This window comes from Pocillopora damicornis, chromosome 9, assembly GCF_964200805.1.
Source record: "Pocillopora damicornis chromosome 9, jaPocDami1.2, whole genome shotgun sequence".
NCBI lineage: Eukaryota > Metazoa > Cnidaria > Anthozoa > Scleractinia > Pocilloporidae > Pocillopora > Pocillopora damicornis.
In genome coordinates, this window is record NC_142678.1 from 8,213,650 (window position 1) to 8,240,404 (window position 26,755).

Here is a 26,755-nt window from a genome sequence, read left to right on the forward strand (position 1 = left end):
TAATTTCCATCCACACCTAAGACCTGTAAGCTTAAGTTAGCTGTCTGTGGGGGTTTGACTTCACTTAGATGATAATTACTGCATTCTCTTTACCACAGTTTTTAGTGCAAGGTACAGTAACAGAGATGACTCAGTTGTCAAAGACTGTTAAGGGACTTTCCATAGAGGTGAAAGACAGAAGATTTTCATTTAAATGCGGACAATGGTGAGCACCTACATAGTAATCTTTTTAACAAATGGATGAGTAGAAATGATGTGCTGCTCCTCAACACACATTTTTGTCATTGAAGAAAACTATAGAATTTTTAATTACTACTAACAGAATAATAATAATCTTTTATCCAAATGTGACAGCTGAAAATTTGAACCTCTGTATCTAGTAATTACCACTGGATGTTGAAACCATTAATATTTACAGGCGCCTGTTGTAATAGATTGTGTGAAAAAAAGTGTAGTCCTCTTTTTCAGTCTTATTTTTATTCATTCCAACAAGCAATTATTATTTTGGAGGAGGATACATGTATATGTATTGAACAATGAGTTTGAATGACTTTTCCTTTGCTAGTTTGTTTACTATTAAACATGAAAATCCAGCAGGAGTGTATTTTTTAGACTTGCAGTTTAAGAAAACTGAAATTTCTTCCGGTAATTATTATTATTTTTTGATTCTCTGTTCAGAAATAAACAATAACTAAAAAGAGGAAGCTTATGAAGTTTTTAGGTGTATTGTTTCAAGATGGATGTTTCAAGGGATACTTAATCCTTTTCTCGCTAAGAGTGATAAGCATCTATTTCCTCCTGACAATGTCACCCCTGAATCAAACATCAAGGTCACAAACTGAAGAAGCTGTTGATTGTAAAACAAATTCTCCTTGTAAGTATGTCAGGAAATGTATAGAGATAAGTGTGGAGAACTTGAATACTGATGTTAGGGTGTAAAAGGTTGATTTGCATCCATAATTTTCCATTTCACAAAAAACTTATTTTTGCAGTTTAAGGACAATCAAGAAAAGCTGCAAGAACTGAAAGCTGTGAAATATTCTTGCCACATATGCAACTTTTTTTTTCTCTCCATCAGGGTGGATTTCTTTATTCAAGGAGTTCCTACTGTGGGTGGGTTTACCATATGTTCCAGCCACAGGCTGCTTAAAGAAAAAAGATCCATAGACCTTGCTGTCAAACACAGTGAACATCCTCCAGCACTTTGGGTTCACACTCAGGTGTGTACAGAAATATGGATACTTAGTTGGCACAGAATGCCTTTATTAATAAGGCAAGCTATAACTGTTAGGCCCATAGGAGTGACTAGTATCTAATTTCTCCCCATGTTATCACCTGGAAATCAGACATTAAGGTCATGAGGATAAAGAAAATGATCACCAACTAAAGGAGCTCTTGATTGTTAAGTAAATTCTCCCTATCAGCAGCTTACACAATTTATGAAGAACAATAAGGAGGATGTGAATAATGATGTTAGGGTTTAATGTAAAGCATCAAAAAATTATTATTAATCTTTTATAATTTAAGAGATCAGATAGAGGTTATAAGGTTGATAGGAAGGGTCTTCTTATAGATAAACAAAGTGTACAATGTAGTCTGGAATGAACAGCCTAGCATGCTTCCTCACTGAAGAAGTAAAGCACTGATATTTGCTGCTTGAAATAGGCTATGAAGTGTAGACCATGAAAGTCCTTAACCCTTTAACTCCCATGAGTGACCAAGACAGAATTTCTCCTCACAATATCAATACAATATCAAGCAGACAAGTCATGAGAATAAAGAAAAAGTTAAAAAAAGTTGATCCAATACCAAATTCTCCAAACTACCGGAATAGACATTTATATTATCAAAGGATTTTCAGTTTTCCCCTTGAAGAGTAATAACTAACCAAATAGCAGTTTTCAGTACATAATTTGCCAAAGATATAAATGTTTGCACTAAAATTATTTGTTGAGTGCCTCTTGTGCAGGTCCTGGTAAATCAACCTAGTGTTATACCTCATGCTTATGAAGTTGTCTCCTTTTTATCCATCTTAGTGTCAAGTTGGCAGTAAAGTTCATATGAAAGTCGGGGGAGAGTGTTATTTTGATCCAAATCCTGAAGGCTCCAGTCCAGATCTGCTTCTGATTGCTGGTGGTGTTGGAATCAACCCCTTGTACTCCATTGCACAACATGTTGCTGACATTTCCTCTGATGCTAGCTATCAGTATGATGGGAAAACAGTGCTTCTGTTTAGTGCTAAGAACCAAGATGAACTGCTTTACAAGGTACACTACAATTTTTCTTAGAAATCATAATTTGATCCTTAATGGTAAAATGCGGGAAAGGTGGAATTTGTGATATGTTTTGTGATTTTGACAATTATCTATCTGAATTATTGCCTCTTCAGTTGAATTTTTCAGACTGAGAAGTATTTCTTTGAATTCCTTCAAAGTGTGAAATTCTTTCGACTGCAACGCGCTTCAGTTCAACTTTAAACACGGCATGAAATGAAATGAAATGACAGACTGCTGATATCTCTCCATTTCTGTCTGACTTAAAAGTTCTCTTTTGTCCGCTATAACTTCCCTTTATAAGCCACTGTGTGAATGATCTGTAAAGGATCGTTAGATACAGTATGACTCAAATGAACCGTGTAGACTTTAGCATGTAGCCTTGTGTATTCTGAACTAAAAAGTAGCTTTGGAATTGTTGTTGTTGTTTTTTTAATCTTGTCAGTATGACTTTTTGTTTCTTATTCTGTCCTCTTTTGTAGGATAATCTCTTGAAAATGTCAGAAAAGTGCCCCTCTATACTCTGCAAGTTTTTTGTCACAAAACCAGATGCTGATACACAGACTAACGTGAACAGTGTTCAATGTAAGTGTTCGTAAAAAACGTATCTAGTATCGGTTTTTTGGTTTGAGTGTAGTTACAATTCAGGCCTACTAGCCAGCCCAAACTCGGAATATTCTAGTACTCATTGTCATGTGAGATTTTGTGAGCTATTGAGTGTCTGAGGTAATCCGAATTTCTTTGGTTATACTTTACTCCGCTCTATGGCTGTTCCAACAAGATCCAAAACGAAAACCTACACAATTCGGTTTTCCCGCGCTTTAGGCAGTTTGGTTGGTTTTTATCTTTAGTTTTCATTGGCTCTTAACACCGTCCTTTCATATGATTGGCTCTTGTGATAACTTTTGTTTTGCTTTTACGACACTAGACCGAAAAAGCGCAGTAGTTTCTGATCTTTGAAGCTGGCACGCACTGTGGTATTCAAACGACCAGGAATTAACAATGAGAACATGAAGACAAATAATTTTTTATGTGTTTACAAACGTTACAAAATATGAGTGTTGGAAGCTCGTTGATTCCCGTGTCTTATTTTGCCCACCTTCAAATTGCTAGGTGAACGTGGTCGTATCAACGAATCGCGACTACAAGAAGCTGTGTCCTCTCTGGACAGGAATAGATTAATTTGTTACATCTGTGGTCCTCCCCCAATGATCCAACAGATAACTGAAATTTTGTACAAGATGGATATTGAGGAAAGCAGGATACTCTTTGAGAAATGGTGGTAGCAAGACTTGAAGCTTCTTCATTTTAGGTACGACGGAGAGAAGTACAGAAAGCTATGCCATTTGGTGAACAAGTGACAGTCGTCCTCATCAGAAACATTGCATCGGAAAAATACGTAATCCCTGAGAGTAAAGGGGGAATTTTTTTTAAGGGAGACACTGAAATTTTTTCTTGCTACTTTGATCGAGTATTGGGAAAGAAAAACGTTTTGGCAAACCTTCGTCAAAACGTTGGCAGTATTTAAAATCTGATCACTCACAGAAGTGATTTGAGGTGCGAGCGTTTAGAAATATAGCAATCATTGTCATGCCTGGTTGCATTTCTAACATAGCAAAAGATTGTTTAACCCTTTAACTCCCAGAAGTGATCAACATAAAACTTCTCCCTACAATATCCATACATTCTTCAGCAAACAGGTAATGAGAACATTCAAACTTATCAGGTAGAAGCTGCTATCTTGATCTAGCACCAAGTTCTCATGACTAATTTACAAGAAAATGTGAAGCAGCTACAGGGGAGAATTAACAATCAGATCTTGGGGGTTAAAGGGTTAAGATTGTTCTTTGAAATTAAAAATTTATTTAAGCATCAAGAAAATTTAATTTGAGCTAAACTTATAACTTTTGTGTTTCTTTATGAATTGTAAGTCGAATTATGAGCTCCTCCAGGTTCATCGAAATTCCATATCAAAAAGAAACCTTGAATAAATGATTTCGAGTGCAATTTGGTTAAAATTACAACAAAATTACACGAGCCCCTTGGACCAAGTGCTATTTGAAAAATTTTACAAGTACTTATTTCACCAAATTGCAAGAGAAATCATGTTATTACTTGTTAATAAACAACATGAAAAAACATCACAAAGTCAAGAAAGACGAAAATTTAAAAGCGTGCGCGCGCTATTTGTAATTATTTCATGCGGGTTACAACTTTGCATCCGTGATACAACTTTGCACTAGTGTTACACGAGAATGCACTCGTTTTTCGCTAATCAGAAGCGCGTAATTTTTTCGTGTATATTATTGCTAAAGTAGATAAGGGATTGATAATAAATTTAGAAACTTTTGTTTATTCATTAAAAACAGCTTACATGAACATTTTTTTCCTGAAAACGGTAAGGTACGCTTTGGTAGCTTTGGTGGCAGCCTATAAAGAGGTGCATTTGACAAAGCAGTCTCTATTCAATTTTGAAAAGACGGACGAACCTAACAGAGAACTCGTTAGAAAGCTTGTGATATGATTCGTTCTGTTTACATTTAGATAGAAAGAGTGAAAAATGGTAATTTTTGGGCTTTTAAGAAAGAGAAACGACAGTGAGGCAAGGAAAAACTCTGATTACCCGATAGGGTTCGAACTTCACACCTGACCCTCCATAACTCTGCCGTAAAACAGTTTCGATTTTTGCTGCTTGCGAAAACAATTCATAAATCGAAAAGGAATAAGTCAACTTTCTGACAACTTAGACCACGAGGGATGGAGCTCGAGTTCTATTTCCATTTACAAAAACAAAAAACAAAAAAAACAAGCTATCGTTTGATTAGCAGGTAATTTAGTGTTAACAACTGGGTTGAAAACGTAAATTAGCCACCGTAAAGAGTAAAAAAGCTGACGTTTCGAGCGTTAGCCCTTCGCTCTGTTTTAGATCGCTCTGACGAAGGGCTAACAATCGAAACGTCAGCTTTTTTACTCTTTACGGTGGCTAATTTACGTTTTCAACCCAGTTGTTAACACTAAATTACCTGCTATACTCTCCCACCGACGCAGCACCACAGTTTCTTTAGAAACTTACCCCTTCATTCATTTATCGTTTGATTAGTCTTATTTCATATGCAGAAGAGAACAGGCGAATTCTTGACTAAAGCGCCTGACAAGATTTTTTTTTTTGATGCGTTAATATTAAGCCTATCATATCTACAAACCAAGTCCGGTAGGAGAAAATTTAAAAAAACTTTAAACTCGGTTTTTTCGGGCCCTAAAGTGCTCTCATTTTCTTAAAAGTGTCCCATGAACTGGTAACGAATTAGCTGATGATAACGTAGAACGCTGTGAAAACTCTCAGTTGACACTTACAAATCTCTAAAAACTCTTGTAATTTTGTATCAGTCAGCGTTGAAATACACTTGTCCGATAGCGATGTATACTTACCTTCTGCAAGCTCTACTGAGAGTTGTAATACATCGTACTCAAGCGGTAAAGGAGAAATGGAAGTTGCGAATACGGCTCACCCCTACGAAGGAGAACTGCGTGCATCCGAACGAAGATTTCGACGAAGACTGACAAGGATGATTTCTCCCCTGCGGAGTTCAGGGCAAGATTTGAACAAAAAACTCCCGTTACTGAATGTTTAGTTCATCGTGTTTGTGTTTCGTTTTCTATGGGGAAATCTATGTTAAGAATGGGTAGCTGTGTTCGTTTCTGTTGCCATAACATTTTATTCCTTCGAACGTTCCTCTTGGTCAGTGCTCTAGAGTTTCGTTCCCGCAGAGTAATTCTCTTAGCGAACCAAAAGCTAATTTTTGACGAAAGAATCAGCTGTATAACGAGGCACGATGATTTTTCGCCGAGAAGTGATCGAACAGTTTCACTGCAAGTTGCTCCTTTCCTCGGAGATTGCAAAGGCAAAGGCTATCGTCGTCGAGCCGGTCAAATGGAAAACGAGTGAGTTTATAGACATCAAATTAGTCTCAAATAGGGATTTTGATATAGAAAAACTTCTACAAATTGTTTAAGTGCAGCATTTCCATATGACCCATGTCGCTCGATGGCAAATAACTGACATCAGTATTGTAAGTGGATACTTCGTATGCATAGACTTTCACACAGCGCTTGAATTCAGGTACCACCTGATTCAATAAAATTTCAATTTCTTTATTTATCTCGTTGTAGTGCTGTTATCACAATGATATTGTTACTGTGGCTACTCTTAATTTCTTGAGGGCAGGGGGGAACTGAGAGCTCTTGGGATGAATTTTCGGAAACCTTGGTTAGGAGAATACACCGGCGGCCTCTTAGAGGTTGTGTTTCTGCTAGTATCCGCCAGAGGTTTCGCACTGTTCACGCAACAGGATATCGGTCAGCACAGGAAAGGGCTTGAGTTTGGCTTGCACTTTGTTCCGTTATTAAAATGCGATGGAAACTGCAAATGGTAGGATTTTCATACGATAAGAAAAGCGCAAATGTAGTCATGTGGAAAGACGAAGAGTATGAGTACATCTCCAGCAAGTGAAATTAACGTTAACAACAATAAGGAGCTCACCTTTCTTCGCTTGCGAAATGTCAGCCGAAGAGAAAATTATGGTGTACGGTGTGGGAACAGGCCCCTTAATCAGCATTCTTTTTAGCAGAATTCATTGGTTATCTTTCCCTGATTTGACTCTTGGTTTGTGTTCGTAAAAGCCGTCTTCGAAGCCGGTACGGAGCATAAGGCAAACGACATTGAAGAGCAAAATCTCCTCGATGTCGACGATCGAAACGCGTCCATTTTGGCTATACAGCTACACTTTTTGGAAAGCAGTGTTTAGAAATACCCGGTATATGTGTATTATTCTTGTAGCTAACATTATTTGGTGCTCCGGCCACGCGATACGTTTCCTTCCTTCAAGATTTCTATTTTCTCCGCCATGGTTGCTGACGTATCTTCATCGTTTTTACGTCACAGCTGTGTAACATGATCGTTTTGGCCGTGCGCCTGATGGGGACACTCTTTGGCCGCCAAATCGTACTTTCAATGCACAAAAAAAAAAATGGTTAAGGAGAACCGACTAGGCGCTAAGGTCAATTACTTCTAATTTAGAATACAGCTATTAACCAGAAAACGCAAAAAAAAATTCGTTTTATACGCACTTTAAAAGCTTTTGAATAAATTTGTGAAGAACCTGTTGTGCTGCGTCGCTAAGGAAATAAGTTACTTTTAAGTGAAAATTAAACGACATATCATAAGCAACAGCTTCTCGCCCGTGTCCACTCATTACAACCTGACGCTCGCCAGTTGGAGTAACGTTCCATTCATTACCTTAGTCCCATCCGATCTAGATTTTTCTTACAAACACCCACTCGTTCCAGTCCATACTTTGTTACAACGCTCACGGTTGCGGAACAAGTGGTTGTGAGCAGTTGTGAACGCAACTTGACGCTCTCGACCCTGCTTACGAAACGTTCGATAAGCATTTCCTAAGGAAGGACTTTTATAGTACAGTTTACGTCTGGGGGCATAGATCTGTCCCATCCTTGTTAATAATACTTTTCCAACAAAGCTTCACACAAAATTCCAGCACATTCCACCGAAGTTTGACGCACGGGGCGTGTATCCGGTCAAGTAGCGATCGTACTGCTAAGGTGATGTGTCATTCTATTTTCATAATCTTATATTTCTTAATGCTCTTGCCCAAGATTAAATAAGTCAGACCGACAGAGAGTAAACGCTAATTTAACTTGTGGTGCTGAGAGAAAGAAATCTTAGAAGTTCTTGGAATTTTTTTCATTTTATACCGAATTAAGGATTGATGGCTCCGTACACTTCCGATGAGACGTTGTGAGTATTGACACACGAATAAGTCCAACCATAAACTTCATCATAGTCTTTACCGCCCTTGAATTCGTCAATATTGTGTTAGCTTTTTATAGTTTTCTTACTCTCGTGAAATTCTCGATAAGGTTTGTACAATATGGACGATTAGTTTCATGATCACGCATAAGTTTATTTTTATTTTGGGTTTCTATGCCACATGTGATCTTTTCACTGTTCTCGCAATATAAACTAATTATTATCGGCAAAACATATGGGGTCGTGCAAATTTAATTCTGTTTGCGTGGTCTGATTCATCTCACGCTTATGCACTCCACATAACTGCGATATACAAGCAATCGTGGTCAATTATTCTCTCTGAAGTTCCAGTGAGTAAAAATTATTCTACCTACACATAATTTCCTAAGAATACTACTCACAGTATCACACTCTTGGACTTTGGCAACCAATCTTAGCTGAAAGTGAAAATCTAGCGAGGTTTGCTGTTCAGCACAGTCTTGAAAAGACATGTAAATCTAGTTCAGGAGTGTTTGTTATTGTAAAAGTGACAAAGGAACAAGTTTGATCTTCTTCATCCAATAATTTATGTTAGCTTAACATCATGCTTGAACAAGTTCCTTTGAATGGTGACCTATTAACTCTTTATTTTTCAACACAAAGATATTGTTGTGTAAACAATCATTCATCTAAAATTTATCTAGAAATTTGTTATTAATTAGGTTTCTGTTTTAAAGTCAGTTTGTTGATTTGGCACCACTGAATCAAACATTCCTACATCAATATGTTTTTGAAAAGCTTCATCAATAGAATTGTTGTTAGTTATTGTTATGAATTAGACATAATTATGAAAGCATACTTGCATGTGATTGTCATGCAATGAAATTGTACATGAGAAATTAAGTTAAGGTCAGTATTTGAATCCTACCTTCTTCTTCTTTATGAGACCAAAGATTATTGAATTATTTTTTTTTCCCAGTCACTAAGCTACTGAAATCGTTCAATGAAAACGAAAGTTCAGATAAGCAAAAACCTTGAAGCATAGTACTTCCTGTTTATTTCAGATCAAGAACTTCAGTTATGGAAATGGAAGAGGAGGTAAGTGATCATCAGCAAAGTGCTGAGGTGACTCCAGCCAGCAGTGAGAATGACCTTCTGGAAAATAAATCGGAGGACAGCATCGATGATGATGACGACGATGATGAAGATGATGATGATATTGATAAAATGTTGAGTGAGTTGCAGACTTTCCAAGAGGTAAATTCCTTGTTCTGTTTTTCATATTATGTCAAGTTCAAAAGATCTCTGTGTTGGCGTAGTGGGAGGGCTGGATAGGAAAGTATTTGGCTTGTGATCATGATGCACAGACTGAGCACAATGACGTCTGTGCTGTGCGTCATGACCAAGAGTGAAAAATTTTCCAATCCAGCCAGACCAAACTCAGTCAATAAGCATTTTATCATTTGACCACTGATTGGTGAAAAATTTTGAAAAACTGTGTGTCAACAGAATTATAGGAAGCAATAAATTGGTGCATGCAGAACAACCACAAAAAATATTATGCAATAAAAACTTTTCCTTTTTTTTTTCTTGTCAGTACAAGAAACTCTCAATTCATCAAAAAAAGCACTTTTTTTCTTGTTTTCAATTTGATATTCTGTGTTTTTTTTTCAACAAAGCCATGTGAGTGGGGGGCTGGAAGGCCTTTTTCAGACCAGCTCACATCAACCTGTCTTTTACAATAGTTTCCTCTTGGACTGGGTGTGTAGTAACTAGTTATTTGTGCTGCCTAGATACATGACTTTGTTGTTCATAGTTTTGGAACCAATCATTTTTAATAGGGTTTACAAATTTAGACATACTGTATTTACTCTTGTATAAGTCGAACTCGTGTATAAGTCAACCTCCATTTTCAAGGTCAAAAATCAAATTTTTTATCATTTCTAATCAAAGAAGTAAAATTTAGACAGATAGAAATTTCCCAAAAAGTTAATCTCTTATTTCTGATGATGTATTGAAAAAGTACAGAGCAAAATGTAATCTTGTGCTATGAAGTTTATTAGCACTTTTTTATACCAATGCGATTTAAGCATACACAAGCACTTTGATTTACTGGAGAAGTATCTTACCATATTTTACGAATCACATTGCAAATAAAATCTTCTTGTAATTAACTAACCTTTATCTTAATGTTGAGTTTGAAAGGAGATTAATTAAGTAGTAGAAATCAGCTCCACTAGCTTTGTTTTAAGCCACTCAAAATTTATTATTTCAAACTTTATTTAATGACAAAGAATGCCCTGAAAAGTGATGAAACTCAAACACAATTATAACTGGTTTTTTAAACTCGGTTTTCTTAACAGACTTCAGACAATTGTTATGCTAATTTCTTGGATTGCTTGGGTCAAGTCTTTGTGTATGACTCATGTATAAGTTGAGGGTGATTTTTTAGGATTTTTTTTTATCATAAAAGGTTGACTTATACATGAGTGACTCCAGTATGCATGAACTGTGACATGATTTTCTCAATATTTTAAAAAAGAGAGGGATTTTCTGAAACAAAGTGAGCTGTGGGTTTTCATTACATTCAAAAGCATTGCAGTACTGCACATAACGATATCCTCTTTAAATCATTAGAAAATAATAACTCAAGTTAAATCAAATTATTTCAGTAAACTTGCTGAATATGTAAAATAGGGTCACACTCTGGAGATAATGGTCAGAGATTAGATCAGAGACATTACTCTAACTTTGTGAAAAGGTGTATTTACTCTGGTAGTCACCATTTTTTTCCTAGCTTTCATTCATTGTCTTCATAAATTTATCACCACCTAATTGTCCAGAATGAAGATTAAAAGTAAGAGAATCTTTATATTATGGAAGGAAATTTGGAAACTATTGGAGTAAATGCATATCATGAATATTGATGGTGCATTATTAAGTTTACACAATGGTAAGAGTATTTGACTGTGTATGAAGCTGTTTTAAGAAAGTTTGTTTGATAAATTTCATGTGTCAAACCCCAAAAGGTATTGTGGGTAGTTTTCAGGTCATGGTTCCAAGACTACAGGTTTCAGGAAAATTTTAGAAAATGTCACTGTAAGGACTACAGGTCACAAATTTGATGAATTAATTTATTGAATCCACTCATTGAACTTCACTGATCACAGAATACCCAGATTACCTCAAATAAGTTTTAAGATCGTCACATGCACTTTTGTCCTTTTTTTTCTGACAAGCTCTCTCAAAACAGCTGTACGCAGTATACATGTACATGTTCATGACTCTTTTCAAAACTTACTTTTGTTTGCAGGAGCTTGAGCAGAAGTCACAGTTTCCAACAGAAGATGAACAGAGCCCAGGTATATCGCCATATGTACCACCCTCACAGCCTCTGGTAAGAATAACATGCCAGTAATTGAGAAGTTAAGCTGTTTTAAAACTTCAAGGCAGACAGAAAAACTTGTTCACTATTAATAGTAAATTTTTTTACTACATGTAGTTTGACTGATAGCTTTTAGGAAAAGTGTTGAAAATGAGAGTTCATTTTAATTTGCCATTGCCATTTTAATGAAGAGAAAAACTTGAAGTTAGTGTAACTTTGTTAAAAATATATATGTGCATCACATATTAACTCTTTAACTCCCATGATTGACCAAAACAGAACTTCTCCTTACAACATCAATTCCATATCAACTGGATGAGTGATGAGAAAAATATCAATTTGGGGATAATTAGTTGATCCAATACTAAATTCTCTGAACTGAAATTATAAGAATTGCATGGTTGACAGTAAGGAGAATTACAAATTTGAACTTGGAGTTAAAGGGTTAAGAATCATGTTGCAAATGGAGCTGAATGATTGATATGCTACTTACAGTTGTGGATGTAATTTTTAGCTTAAGAGTGAATTTGTATATTCACATTTTACATGTGACCAAAGTCTCCATATCTCCATTCAGCACCTTTTAGTAGACCATAATTTTCAGAAGTTGTTTGACTGAGTTTATGTTCTCAATTCTTAAGAAGCATTTCAGTTCTGTACAACTTTCATTGTTTCCCTCTATTTTTTCATCATCTGGAATGACCTTATTTCGCAGCCTTTTTGTAAATCCTTGAAGAAATGTTGCATCAACAATCTCCTAACTAAATTGATCATTCTTAACCAAACAATATTTTTTTCCTTTGTTTTATTCAGGACCAGTTCAGATTTTCCATAAGTGCTATAGAGGGTGAGTTTAAATATTACAGTAACTATGAGCAACTTGTTAGTTTAATTATATAAAAGCTGTGAATATTGATGTGAGTATATATCATCAGTATAGCACCTGATAAGTTGAGTGAAATGCTACAGAAAAAAATGCCATCTATCCATTGAAGATACTAGTCTAGAATGATCACATTTCTCTACTTACTCAGAAATAAGCAGAAGTTGAACTAAACTTTTTCATAAAAGAAACCTACTTTCAATTAAATTGTTCATAATCCTTCCAGCATCATGCTCTCTGTATATATTAAAAATCAGTAATTCATAGCATAGTATTCTTTAAAATTTCTTGGTAGCATCATTTTGTTTGACATGCTGCTTTGTTGAAAAAGAGGCAAACAATCTTTAGAGGAGACTTCTTGTTGAACACTAACCCTGTGTAAACTTTTCTTTCCTCAATCTCAGTTTGCTTTTATTCTTCACTTTCCTTCATACAGACTCTGCAATTTTCTAGGAAGCAACAATCCATGCTTAAAGTCTTGCAAGTCTTTTCACTCTGGAGAAACATTTGGGGTCTAGATTGGGTATCTTGGTTGATTACAACCATAGTTTGCATTTCACAGTAATAGTCTAAGTCTAGTAACTTTGATCTTGACTTACTCACTCCATATCTGCAGACTGTTGATCTATGACTACATGTACCTTGTTTCAGTCCTCTTCTCTGATAGTGAGAAATGTTTTAACCCTTTAACTCCCAGAAGTGATTAACATGAAACTTCTCCCTGTAATATTCTTACATTATCTGGCAAACAGGTAATGAGAATATTCAAGCTTCTTAGATAGAAGCTGCTGTCTTAATTTAGCACCAAGTTCTCATAACTAATTTACAAGGAAATGAGTAGCAGCTAGAGGGAAGAATTAACAATCAGATCTTGGGAGTTAAAGGGTTAACAGACAGTTAATGAACTGTGAACTGTGTGTTTCTTCCAACTCTCATGGTTGTGAATCAAAACCTCCAGTCTCTAGTCAGCTCTTGCCTGCTGACCAATCATTCATCACACCAATGAAACACATGCCCTTCCACTGGCTTGCCTGAAAAATTTCCTGTTGATATTTTTGAAAGGAAGGTAAGCTCAGCTAAACTTATCAAAATGGTCATACTGTCTGATCATCTCTCTGTCTCTGTCCCTGTCTCTATTTCTGTCTCTCCCCAAAGAATATCATGCACCAACAATTCACCTACCTTAAGAATTTTTGTTAAACAAGTACATGTAGATCAATATCGTGCAGCGCCATCTTGGATTTTGTGGTATAAGAAATCGAGGCTGAATGTGCTTAAACTTGTTGGGTTTGTTGCGTGACAGTGTTTTGAGAGGAGATTCTTTCTGTGGGCCATACTTGTTGGTAAACAATGTAATGCAAGACACTCCCAAGACTTTAAACCTGTTCAGTTTTGATTCAGTGCCCCCCAGGATGGTTCTGTGTGATAATGGTCTATTAAAAGGAATTCCTCCACCGTGGTTGAACTTTCTCACAATAGAGCATATGTATCACCATATTTTGGAGAAAGTAGCACTCATTACTTCAGCATACAGTCAATATATCATTCATATCTGAAAATAATAAATCCTGACAGTTTTAAAAAATTAAAGCAAACATTGATTGTTTAAGCTGTGCAGTATTTCACACCACAATCAGTAATTTACTTATCACTCATCTTTCAGGGGAACAATTTTCCATCCCAGACTGTTTTAAATACTTTTCATTTCATTAGTGTCAGGACAATCTTGGCAGATAAATTTATCTGATAATAAAAAATAGTTGTCACATCTGATCTAACTTATTGAAAGCTAGTCAGGAAGATCATTGCATTCCACTATCAGTCGGCTTTTAGTCATTTACTTTAAAAAGCTGATATCTTCACAACAGTTATTTTTGGTGAAGTGATTTCAGTCCGGTACATGCACAGAAAGCCAGTGGATGCTATGTCACTCTCGATAAGTTACCTGTAAGTTCAACATAATGTGTGTGGTGCTAAGTGAATTCTTGAATCTTGTAAACACTTGTTGAAGATAAAGTAACAAATGCACATGCTGGCTGTGTTTATAATCAAGCTGATAAGAACCTGCTGGGCTAATTAATTAACTTGCCTTATCTCTTGTAATTTTTGGGATATGTTGTAGTTGTGATCTCTCTTTGTTTATTCCTTCTTAATGCCAAAAACCTATGTTCAAATAATGTTTACTTCTTTTTTCTTTTATGCATGATCATTTGAGAATAGTTATGACTTAAAAATTTTAGACATGAAATTTTTACATTTTTGTTTTTAAGACTGAATTATACATCCTTCTATGCTGTATGTATCTTGCATATATTTGCCAAGATGTAATTTGCTACCATGCTTAATTATCAAATACTTAGCATGAAGTGCTGTAGCTGTATCAGCATGCTTTTTTACAACATCCTGTTCTGTTATTGGCAGAGTAGTATGTAGATCTCTTGTGTGGTTCTCTCTTTCTCTGTTGTCATGAAATTACCTTAACAAACATTTTTGGCATGAAATATGTGTTCAAGAATCAAAAAGTGTATATTTTATTTAAACTCTCTCAGACAGGCTCATTGACACATTATCTGTGCCAAACAGGAACTATCTTATCATGTTTATTAAAAGAAAATGATAAAACATTTAAAGTAGAAAATGAATGAAAAAGAAGGAAAAAAAAACAAGCTTCTGTTTAACATGCAGTTATTTTAGAATTCTTCATGCTTTTGGTGCAAATTTTTTAAATCTGAAAAAATTATGGATTTCTAAGGTTTTGTTTTTTAATATTTGCCTGTAACAGTGGCAGTGTGATGTAATTTGCACTTTGTCCTGTAAGCATCAGATTACTTAACTTCACCCACAGTTTGTTGTCCCAGCTTGAAACATACACCAATCTGTACTTTAATTGTTTTCCTAGCCAGAAAAATTGTACTTGTTTACACTCAGCTGTTTAAAACTACCCATAAAAGTTCCTGGGGTACATTTTCCAAAAGAACTAATATCTGTGATGCAAAAACAGCTCATTCAAACGGTGTGTTGGTGATTGCATGGAAAACTTCAATCAAAACCTGACCCTTGGGTTTTGTCATAAGATACTTGATAGCATCAGGTTTCGTGTTGATCATTTAGCTCAGCCACGTTTTAGCTGTAAACCTACTTATAGTTAATTCAGTCCTTGTGGAGCCTGCAACAGCAACACGTGACGCATTTCCTCTGATGTGGTCAGTTCTTAAAATGTCCTCTCTTTGACTTGTTTTTATTTTCTTCAAGCAGTCATGTGCTGGCAAGATTTTGATCAAATGATTGAATCAGAATGATGAAAAGAACGTTCTTTTTATTATGCTGTTAGTAATTAATAAGTGTCATGATTGTAAAGCACTGATATAAAAATCTCTGTATGCCGACAGGAAGTGGTGAAGTCGACTTGGATGCCCTTCTAGAAGATCTGTGTGTTATGGAAAGGGACATGACGTCTTCCAGTGAAACAGATTCCATGTTTTCAGAGACAATTTCTAGCCCCATAATAAACTCTCCAATCTCACCCAAAATGAAGGTATGTTGTGAATTTTTCATTCTTTTGGCAACAGATACAAGTATTGTCCTGTGTTTGGTATGTTGGATGAATAACAGTTATGGCTCACTAATGTTTATTAACAATGCAATGGATTACATGTGGTTTTCCCCAGTTAAGTTAGCTCCTAATAAATATTTGCTAAGTTCCTAATGATGTTTGAGCAAGTTCCATGTTTTGCTGCTCTGTGAACAAAGCTTTAGGATAATATTACATAGATTATGTGTTATGTTCAGGGATGTATTTCCCTTTCCTGGAAGAATTTCAACTCTGATTGTTTTGCTAAATGCATTCATGCATGCCCCAGTTATTAATTCATACAAGTCACTTCCCATCTGAATATTGTATGGTATTGTCACTGATGTTTTTGCTGGTATCTCAGATGTCAAAATTGAGTACTAACTTGGGTTTGAAAGTTAAATTACAGACTTGACAGGAAAAATAATATTTGCTCAAAAGATATAACCAGCAATTCTTTCTACTGACTGTTTTGGTTTTCATGATGTGAGGCACACGCTCTGAAGTGTCTTGCTGTGATTCAGCCCCACAGGCTCCTAAGGGAGTTGTCTTACAGTCACATAATAAATGCTTGCACGTTTTTTGTATGGACATGGCGCTATAATTATTATAGAATTTATCTCAGCAAGCTTTCATTGACAGCCATGTAACAGAAACATAATTTAAAAAATGGAAATCTTTGCAGCATTCTCTATCAATTTATGAGGTTATTTTGAATAAAGATTCTAAAGTACTGTAAATTATTTTGCTAAATGTGCCTCCACAAATCAGAAATCAATGTAGACTGCAATATAATTTAGGGGTAACTTAAAACTTTCATTGAGTCACCAAATATTTGACTTAAATGGAGAAACCAAATCTTATTATAATAAGTAAAGCTATTAAATCAACCGGGATCAAGACCATAAAAACGTTTTCTATAACATTTCAATTTTCACAGAATTAGTGAATTTAGTATCTACATTCGGTAAGTTATCACCCAAGTTTAGAGAGGGCTTCTGTGTTGTTGTTCAAATATTGCCATGATAGATAAACTATTCAATATTTACATATGTTATAGCTGACCTTTTGCCTGCATTTTCCACATTAGGGGTATTTACATTAATATTTCAAGGCAACAGCTGGAGTAATTATTTTTGCACAATTTTCCAAAAGATTGTTAAAGTTAATTGGCACTTGAAAATATCTGTAATATTTAAGTCCTTTGGAATGTACCCAGTATGATGCTGAGCTATTTGATTCATTATTCAGAACATGGGCTTACCCAGTATGAAAATGTTTCTCTTCAAGCTAGAGTTAGAAACTTGATTCCTAGGTTGATACACATGCAGATGAAAAACACCAAACCAATTTAGGATCTTTTCTTTATTTATTCCTTTTCCTATTCCTTTGGGCATTATTATATTGAAGCGGTCAACTTAAATCATTATGTGAAGAAATTAGCTAAGTATTGTGATCATAGCTTAAGTATAATCTTTATTTTGGTAATGAGCACATGGCAATTAAAAGAACCAAAAGAAAGGTAAAAATGAGCAATAAGTTTCACTTTGAGTAACAATTATGAGCTAGGTAACATAATCACAAAACAAGTTATTGCTTACCAATGTTTATGGGTCTTGATTACTTAATTATCAAGGATTACAATCTAACTTGTCTTCTATTCAAAAACAATTTAGATCACACTGGGTCTTATCCTGAATTGAAACGCTAACTATAATTTTCTGTCTAAAAGGAACTAATCACGGAGGTGTCAATCTAATCAGAAAATATTTTGCAGCTTTTCTCAGAAGTGGTAACATTTAGCTTCAATAGAAGCAGTTACACTGTATGATGCTGTTGATTTGAACATTTCTAGGTGTCAGCTGATGTGCGTAGCCGTCTTGAAAGTGTCCAAGAAGAGACGAGAGAACTTACCCCTGTGAGTAGTGAGAGTTTTGTCTTGATTTTGTGTTCTCTTTTAGCTCATAACAATCTCTCAGTACAGACATTGAAAGAAATGATTAGGATCAGTAGGGAGATTTAGATTTAGATCCTGGAGCTGAAGCAAAAAGTACAAGGAACACTTTCAGAGGAGTTTCTTAAATTCAGAATCAATATAATTAAATGGCCAATCTGAATTTTTTTATTTAGTCCCTTGTAGAATGAGACATATTTAAAAGCTATGTCAATGCCACTTTTTTACAGTGTTGAGCTATATTTTAGCTATGCATAGCTAAAGACTGCCTATTAAATCACTATATTACTCCACACACAACATAGTCCAGTGTTGGTAATTCTCCTTACTGTCTGCCATACAATTCTTATGATGTTATTTTAGAGAACTTGGTACTGGATCAATTAATAATCCCATGATTGATATTTTTTCTTTATTCTCATCAGCTAGCTGCTTGATATTGTATTGATATTGTAAGGAGAAATTCTGTGTTCGTCACTTGTGGTAGTGAAAGGGTTAACCATACATCACAATGAATTTAATCCTGAAATACTTCTTCAGCTGGAAATTGGTTTTAAGAGCAGGTGGAAGTGATGGTGTGGTTTTCTCAATTATAGGAGGAACAACATGAAAGAATCAAAGCAGAGAAAATAAGGATAGCTCTGGAGAAACTCAGGGCAGCTAGAGTGAAAAAGTTAGTCGTTAAAGTATACAATGATGAGGATCCAACATCAAAAACTGTGGCCATTGATCAGACTTGGACGGCATGGGAAGTATGCAAGAAAATGATGCGCAAGAATGACACAGAACCTGATCCCAACTGGGTTTTGATCGAAAGAATTCCAGAACTCTTTTTAGGTCAGTATGGATTTGCAGAATCTTCTCAACAAATTAGGTGAATGACGGTCCAAAATTAGAATGCAATAGTTATTGATTTCATTTGTGATTTTGATTTATTTGCATCTTCAGAACGACTCTTGGAAGATCATGAATCAGTAGTGGATGTAGTTTCAACCTGGCCATGGGATTCTGAGAACAAACTAGTGATTAATAACAGAAGAGAAAAATATGCACTTTTTAGAAACCCACAGGTATGTCAAAATGACTTTTGAGACATTTCATTTTGTTTAAGGCCCAAAGGGTTTCGTAGTCTTTGATGTTCCCTGCTCCTTATCAAACTACAGTTTTCAGGTCAAAATCATGTTATAAAGTTGAATGAGGACCCAGGACTTTCTCCTGATATGACACTGAGTAAACAGATTAGAATTTATCAGTTACTGAAGTTCATGCCAATGAAATTAATCTGTTGCAGAACTTTCTTCTGACAAGTGATACATCAGCAGGTGCTGCACAGTTGGCAGAGAAAAGTAAAGATATTTTGCTGCAGGTGATAAATCATTTGTTATTCTTTAATAAGAATTGGTAGCAATCCTAGAAAATCATTGTTTTTATTGTTTGAAAATCTTTGAAAATCTTTGAAAATCCTTTTTTAGACCATTGTTTAAGATTTAAGACATAATGCTCTTTCAGAGGTTGATATCACTTTCACCTTTCTTACCTCTTAGATTGAGAAGCATCAGATTTCTTCTACCAATATTACCCCTGAATTAAACATTAATTTGATGAGAATAAAGGGAACGGTTACCAATTAAGCAAGCTGTTGGTTGTTGTACAAATTCTCCTTGTCAGCACCAAGGAAATGTATAGAGGACGGTTTAGAGGATATTCATACTAATGTTAGGTGTGGAGGGTTTAAGAAGTTGTAATGAGATATACCAATGAAGCCAGAATGTGGAAGTTATTTGAACAGAATTGACACTTTGTGAAACCGTGTACACGAGGCGTTACCCATGATAATGTCACCCACCCCTGACCAGTGTTTGTTTGTTTGTTTTTGGCAGGAATTCTTTCAAAAGGATGCCATGAGACTACCAGAACTTGATGGTATTTTGTACCTTAAGGAAGGGAAAAAATCCTGGAAAAAACATTATTTTGTTCTTAGAGCATCTGGAATCTACTATACACCAAAGGGAAAAACTAAGGTGAGCATGGCTATTCTTAGCGAATCCGTTCTCAAAAGTCATCGGAATACTAAATCCTTGTAATTATGAGTGAGCTGAATCTTCTTGAATTACTTCACATTCCAAGTCCTACCCTCTTTAAATTTTCCTTTTTCGAGGTTCAGAGAGAAGAGAAAAAAGACAATTGCAAACAAAGAGAAAGAAAAACTTGATTGAATTTAGGGTTGAGCAAGCTAAATACAGTTGGTATTTGTGCCCCTCAAATATTTTCTGGGTTTACGCTGCGCGCCAACTGTCTCATACCCTATTTATCCATTTGATCTACTTACATTTACCTTTTATATACGATAATCTCCCAAAGAGGGTATGTACGTGCCTCTGTACTATTGGCTTTTACCGTTTGTAATCAAGAAATTGGTTTGATCGATTCCTTCTACAAGGAATAAGGTATACCTCCCTGCCATTTGTTGGTTTGTTTTAAACTGGGTGATTGCAATTTGTTTTAAAGTGCTTTCAATCATGAGTTTAATCTCGTGACTCATGCCTCTTTACAGCTCTTTTGTTATGTTTTATTTCGGTTTTATTTTTTGTACTCCTTCTTAGCAATAAAAGTTAAGAAAGCAACTACATTTAACATATGAACTTACCAACAAAACACTAATTTTTTTATTTGTAGTCGTCACGCGACATCGTATGCTTGATGAAGTTTGAACATGTTTCAATCTATAATGGTATTGGATTCAAGAAGAAGCTGAAGGCGCCCACAGAGCACTGCTTCGTTTTAAAGGTATGTTTAAGGTTTTATTGTGTAGCTTGGCTCAGTTTAGCTCTTTCACTAAAGGAAATACAATATCGTTTTGCAGATTATTTCAGTGTTTGTTAGGGCAATTTCATTCGGGTGACGAAAGTAATTTGAGATTCCACCAGTTTTGCTTTATTTCGCTCCATCATTGGTCCTAAAAAATCGCGCCTTCCTCTCAATCAGCCTATCAGATACAAAAGATCTCCTGCGCTCTGAAGCCGTTTGCTTGTGTTTACTTTAAGTTCTGATTGGCCCCCTGGGATATCGTGGCCTCTTTGTTCTGTTGGGCCGAAGTGCTTGCTTCGGTTTTGATTTTACGACTCAGTGGAAGGGCGCTCTACAAAATAATATTGAAGTGAATCTTTGTACTTGACAACGATCCTAGTTTTTTGACACTGGTGTTGTTAATGGTGTATTCGGGTGAAATTATGAAGAAAACAACTCGTGGTTAATCCAAAAAGGGTTCTTTGGTTAAAAAAAAAAACGGTGTATTTGTGAAACACATATTTCAAATAAATGACTGATCATGAGCATGGAACACACAAGAAAGTCGTCCTGAAAACAGTTTGTTCTTGGTGCAAATACGTGAAGCTCATTTTTACAGTACGGAAATGTAGTTAAAGCTTTAAATGAGGAACTGTAATCATTCGATCAAAGCGTGATTTAGCAACAAATTAGACATGTCGCTGTCTTGTTTTTTTTAGCATCCTCAATACCATGACCTGGAGTCAAAAGCTGTTCGCTGTTTTTGCGCAGAAGATCTTAAAACAATGCAGCGCTGGATGGTGGGCATCAGACTAGCAAAGGTGAGTTGAGCTGGGTTATTTAGTCTTATCCATGCTCTCACTGTGGAAACGAACGAGAGAAGAGAATGGGCGAGAGAAAATCGGCGTGTTTTAGGGAAAGGGCTGCTCTTTGTGCGCATGCTGCATGTACAACAGAGCGGAAATGTACTGCTGTTTCGAGAAAGACTGTGGGGAAAAAAGCGTAAAAGTGTACGCGACAACCCCGATTTGAATTTTTCAGGGGAAACTTAGAACACGTCACTGTAAGGACGAAGCATGGCGGGTTAGATGAAGTTACATGTATTTATTTATTTGACTTATTTCGATCCACTGATTACCGGATACCCAGATTACCTTTCGACATTGTTGCGTGCACTGTTGTCCTTATTTCCAATAATCTTTCTCGAAACAGCTTTATACATTATCTGTGAACAAGAGACTTTTTGCTATTCTTCTGCAAGATTCATATATGGGTTACATGGAAAAGTTTGTAAGATGACAGCACTTTTGGGCTGTTTTGTAAACGTCGATCAGAGAGGCTAAAAAACATAGCCAAGGATTTTTTATTTCTTTCGGGGCACAAAATTTTTATATGTTAAAAGGTGGTTATTCTATCAGGCCAGATATATAGCTGTATAAACAGGTCTGCAACTCTGTTTTAACTTGGGGGTGTCGTGCATCGAAAAAGCGTTGTGTGTGTCCCCTCCCTCCCCCACCCCAGACGATGGCGAAAGAGACGACGTTCTTGTGTGATTCTATTTCTTGTAGTTCGGATACAAAATGTTGGTAGATTATACTGACACGCAAGACGAGATGGACAAGCTTGCGTTCACACTGGACAGGAACAAGTTCACCAGGTCATCAAGCTTCACTGCAGGACAAACTTCTGACCAAATAGATGGCAAACTTGAGGTTAGTGTCCTGGGATTGTTGCTGTTATTTAGAAATTTTCTGTCTGCTGTAAGACAAATTCTGTCAGCCAGTATCAGGTGATAGAAAGCGAACATTTGCGAGTGTCTTTAATCCCAAAGATAGCGTGACTTTCACTGGCCAGATATTCATGTCACGACAATTGGAGCAGTAATTACAAATATTAACCTTTGGCTTAATTATTTTCAATTTGCGTCATTAATAAAGAAAGCATTTGGAGAAGCCGATTTCGGGTGGTCCAGCGTCGTATGTTAATTTGTTGGGGCATTGAATTCATTAATTGTCACATGGAGTAAATTAACTTTGTATGTCATCACAGTCGCAGGCTGAACCACCCAAGGATTATCAGTCGATGAAAGCAAAGGTTCAGTCTCAGAGAATTAAAGATTCAATCGGCACATCCTCAATCCATCCCAGTGGTAAGTAGAATAAACTGTTTGGCACGCAGGCTATGGCTGGTAAAATAGAAGAGAGTGAAAAGAGTAGATGGTATAATTCCTCTCATGTGTCCCTCTGGTGACTTCTTTGCCACGTCGCTTTGCGCCTGTCACGCAGGCAGGCAGTTAAAAGACAAAGCCTCTGTCAGCTAAATACACTTTCACTGTTACTTGTGCGAAGCGTGAAGTGGTACGAGGAGGGGAGGGGAGGGAAGGGGAGGGAGTTGCTAGTTGCATGTGATAACGGAACATGTCGGTGTCCACCTAAATTCCAATAAGACGCTAAAAAATTCCTGTCTCAGCCAATGGTTACGTTTCGGCCCTTGCGTACTCTGTGAATATTTTGATTAGCATGGATAACGAGATGTACATATAAACCTCGTTCCATACTCGTTTATTTTGAAATAAATACAGTGTACCATTCAATATTTTATTCTGATCTCACAGGTAGCATGAGCTTCTCCGTCAACAGGAGTAAAATTGAACCCAAGAAGCCTTCAAAGAAGATTGGAAATTTGTTTTCGGATGCCTGGAAGAAAGGGAACGAGTATGACTCTAAGGTAAAATTAATTCTTGTTTTTCTCGACGTATGCTTTGTATCGGAACTGTGTAATGATAGATCCCTTGCTCACAAACCACCAGCCGCAATTTTTCTTACACTTTTTAAGGCAAGTTTTGTGTTTTTGTTTGAACAGAATATTTCTGAACCCATCTCACCCGATCCACCCTCAACGCATAGTGCGGGAGCTGCTACGCCAAATACCTTGGACCCAAAGCCTTTCACCATAGATAACGTGAGCCTGCAACCTCTGGAGGAAGAACACGAGGTAAAGGATGAGACCCATGAAACTGAGGCGGGAGAAGCTGTTGTTCCAGAGCACAATTTGGTGTTAGATCCACCGCCTTTACCTCGGAAGTCATTCTCCAAGAAAATAGAAGGGGAACCTGCACAGCCACAGGGAGACAACAGCGAAGACAGAGAACAGGCGCAGAATGGTGGTGAACTAAGCCCACGGGGTAGGAGCTCGTTCAAACAACCAAGGAGGACTCGCAGCGTGTCGCCGCCTCCACCGCCACCATCCCCACCCTTGGCAAATCGTGGAGTCACCCAGGAGCCTAGTAATAACATGGGGGTATCTCACTCTTCGAATACACGCGGAAGTGCTTCCCCTCCTCCCCCTCCCGTCCCTCCAAAATCAGCGACACCCCGTACTTCGTCTGTAAGTTCAGAAAACAGCGTGTTCCGACGAACCTCGTCTAGCGCTTCGGACCACGAAGTGTTCCCGCAAACTCCTTCAATTGTTTCAGACCAATCTGGGATGCCTCAACCCGCTCCTAGTACGTCAGACCAAGAAGTGTTCAGCGGCTCGCTCCTTCCACCCCCTTCACGGCTTCTCTCCACCTCCATGGAGGAAATGCCTCCACCGCCACCTACCTCAGACGTTCAAGAAGATGCAGACGTGGAACTCCCTCCTCCTCCTCCAGAGGTGTTGTTTAAAGAAAGGCTTAGCATGTCTATCAGTAACGGCAGGCGGAGAACCCCCAGTGACGCCCCAGCAGTACCGCCTAAAACAGGGAGACCAAGATTTAGCAGCTCTGGGCCGCAATCTCCTACCTCTCAAGGGAGAACGTCTTCGTTCACGGGCAGCTCGTAAACAAGTTTGTTCGCCTGCTGGGTAAACAAACTACAATAAAATGAGAAATGTTGGTAATTATTTATTTGGTCACGCGTGAATAACCGCAGTTGAACACACATGTGAGCTAAACTTGAGCGTTTAAGAACTAATGATACTTTATCGCAAATGATGTCAAACCCTTTTTATATCTTTCATATATGAAGATGTATTTACAGGAAAAATGTAGGAGGAATTGTTTTTTTGAACATTCCTATATTTTTCCTATGAAGAAAAATAGAATTTCGAACCGTAATTTTCAAAATTTAAGACGGAAGAATCGGGTGTGTGAAGCTGCTATGTAGTTGAGGAAACAATGGAATTTTTTGTAACTGAGCCCTTGTGGGAAGGAGGTGTTATTATATGTTTCAAGGTGTGTTAGACAATTTTATTTTGACACTGTCTAGAAACATACCAATCATGAATCGACATCTCATCAAAGAGCTAGATTTGGATCTAAGATTTTAAGAGTTATGACAATCCATTTCACACAAGCCAATTATTTATCAGTGTAAGTGTTTAAACGGAAATTCCGTCGAAAAGTTCCTAAAATTAAGGTTACAGTTCATCTGAACTAAACTGGACTGTTCGAGTGTAAGTTGTATTGTCAAATTTCAGTGAATATTCTTGTGTTGAAATTTTGATATTTTTTTCTGATATATTTCTTTGTAAAATGTTGGAAGTGGTGGTGTTTGTCTCACGACACAGTTTAAGTTTTTTTTTCATGAGATCACGACATGCCGCGGTCTTAAATTCAGAATTTTACGATTTCCATTAATTCGTGCCACACAAGGGAATAGTGCACCGCGCGCGCTGATTGGCTGGTTCGGAAGTGAAAAGCAAGTACCATTCACCTCCCAGCAGCCAATGAGACCCAATCGTGCGTCAAGAGTGAAATCTACCACCATTTCTTATTAAAAAAAGTTGAACTTAATTTTTGGTATCTGTATTTTTTTTTCTTGTATTGCGATTATGTGTTGTGGTCTCAACTAAATACTAATATTGAATTGATGTATCTGCTTGGTAGTTGGTTCAAATAAATGAAGTTCTGATATGTTTAAATTTATGTAGTGTCCAACATTTTATATCAAAGGAAGCAATCTATGTTTATTACTGCGAGATATTATACATTTAAAACATATTCAATTGTACATAGGAGTTAGGACACGGTACTGATAAATATTTCTATATTAAAAATATATTTTTGTACGTTGTAATTTTTCGAATATACGCCGTTTTTGTAGTTAATAAACGATCATCTCTGCATTTAATCATTTGTTTTTGAATGTCTTGTTTGTTTTATATCTTAAGAAGAGAAAGGTGTGGAAAACCTGTTTGACCTGTTCTAAGCCCTGTTTGACCTATTCTAAGCCCTGTTTGACCTGTTCGAAGCCCTTAAAAAGAACATACGAGTGAGGAGGGGAGCGAGCGACAAGCGTTGGTTGCGATTTTCAGGGAAACTGCACCAGTTCGCTTTGGTTCTCCCATTTCACGCGCTCTATATTTCTGCCGGTCTTGTTTGTATTCTACGTTCGACATTAGGAGAGCGCATACTATTTGTGTCGCTTATTAAAAGGAAAATGATGCGATCTGGCTTTTGACAAAGCTTTTTCCCCTTAAGTTATGAAGGCTCTTTGGAAATGTGATCACAACAACACTCGATAGCTGGTAAAATCAAATTATCTTGTAATATCCCCCACGGAGGAAGCAACTTTACATGGAGGTCCCTTTCCACTTAAGCTGTTAGCCTATTAAGTAACTTGTAATCATATTATGGCCCTCATATTCTCACATCTGGAACCTGCTGATGGTCTCTTGACGTAAGCAGACCATGTGCTTCAATCCTTGGTAGTGGGACGTTATGAGAAGTGCCAGGATAGTTCTTATAGGGTTTAATTACAGACAGCCGGGGCAATCACTGAAAAAAGTTTGAAAAGACTTCCTTTTCAGTTTTAACTTTCCTCACTCCTTTACGTATCTTTTAGTCAAGGCACGTTTGAATTCTGGGTCATCTTCGTTAGAAAATTATGACCAACAATTAAGTTTTTCTTAGAGACTAAAAGTACAATAAATCCTGATCTTGAGGTACCCGTGACATTAAACGGTGAGGCGAAAGTGACTTTCTTCATTCAACCGAACTTCGGTAATACTGTCATAAGGAAAATGTAAAATGTGAAAAGGCAGCAATTATTTTAGGTAACATCTCACAGACTCCTTACAAATCAATAGATCTTAAAGCATCCATTTGAAAGCCAG

The 26,755-nt window shown here is 36.7% G+C and overlaps 3 protein-coding genes across 7 annotated transcripts in view; 2 read left to right on the plus strand and 1 right to left on the minus strand.

Annotated features, from left to right (window-relative positions):
• The window catches only part of LOC113669602 (oxidoreductase NAD-binding domain-containing protein 1), a 6,506-nt gene extending 1,857 nt beyond the window's left edge, over positions 1-4,649 (plus strand). The window contains exons 4-9 of one of the 2 annotated variants that reach the window (XR_016179832.1): positions 99-205; positions 1,079-1,220; positions 2,037-2,267; positions 2,756-2,858; positions 3,387-3,870; positions 3,919-4,649. Coding sequence is in view for 1 of the 2 variants with exons in the window: in XM_027185667.2 (XP_027041468.2) it covers positions 99-205; positions 1,079-1,220; positions 2,037-2,267; positions 2,756-2,858; positions 3,387-3,559 (756 nt within the window). In the remaining variant the exon portion in view is untranslated. Of the gene's footprint in view, positions 1-98; positions 206-1,078; positions 1,221-2,036; positions 2,268-2,755; positions 2,859-3,386 lie in introns of both variants that reach the window. The other variant, XM_027185667.2, reaches the window with a different exon arrangement.
• Positions 1-13,599, minus strand: part of LOC113669618 (GPI-specific phospholipase A2-like PGAP3) — a 26,229-nt gene extending 12,630 nt beyond the window's left edge. Inside the window, exons 1-3 of the mRNA XM_089182741.1 lie at positions 13,530-13,599; positions 12,721-13,390; positions 11,381-11,473 (exon numbers count right to left, since the gene is read on the minus strand). The gene's annotated coding sequence lies outside the window, so the exon portion shown is untranslated. The remainder of the gene's footprint in view (positions 1-11,380; positions 11,474-12,720; positions 13,391-13,529) is intronic.
• LOC113669615 (ras-associated and pleckstrin homology domains-containing protein 1) lies at positions 7,623-25,770 on the plus strand. 4 transcript variants are annotated; one of them, XM_089182725.1, is made up of 16 exons: positions 7,623-7,892; positions 9,144-9,336; positions 11,393-11,476; positions 12,278-12,311; positions 15,737-15,882; positions 17,774-17,836; positions 18,469-18,709; positions 18,821-18,942; positions 19,164-19,238; positions 19,753-19,893; positions 20,549-20,659; positions 21,379-21,480; positions 22,228-22,371; positions 22,709-22,808; positions 23,274-23,386; positions 23,522-25,770. In XM_089182725.1, the coding sequence occupies exons 2-16, from the start codon at positions 9,160-9,162 to the stop codon at positions 24,479-24,481; spliced, it is 2,613 nt and encodes an 870-aa protein (XP_089038851.1). In that variant the 5' UTR covers positions 7,623-7,892; positions 9,144-9,159; the 3' UTR covers positions 24,482-25,770. The 4 variants fall into 4 exon arrangements, with proteins under 4 accessions (XP_089038851.1, XP_027041487.2, XP_089038852.1 ...); XM_027185686.2 differs by having other exon boundaries at positions 7,871-8,088; XM_089182726.1 differs by lacking the exons at positions 7,623-7,892; positions 9,144-9,336; positions 11,393-11,476; positions 12,278-12,311 and adding an exon at positions 15,188-15,612.
• The last annotated feature ends 985 nt before the right edge of the window (positions 25,771-26,755 follow it).

Bases quoted from the DNA above. Each gene is read 5' to 3' on its own strand.
- LOC113669615 (XM_027185686.2), top strand. From the start codon at position 8,060: ATGGCTCCGTACACTTCCGATGAGACGTT. The intron at 17,837-18,468 runs GTGAGTAGTGAG...TCTCAATTATAG, and splicing joins AGACGAGAGAACTTACCCCT to GAGGAACAACATGAAAGAAT. The intron at 21,481-22,227 runs GTGAGTTGAGCT...TATTTCTTGTAG, and splicing joins TGGGCATCAGACTAGCAAAG to TTCGGATACAAAATGTTGGT.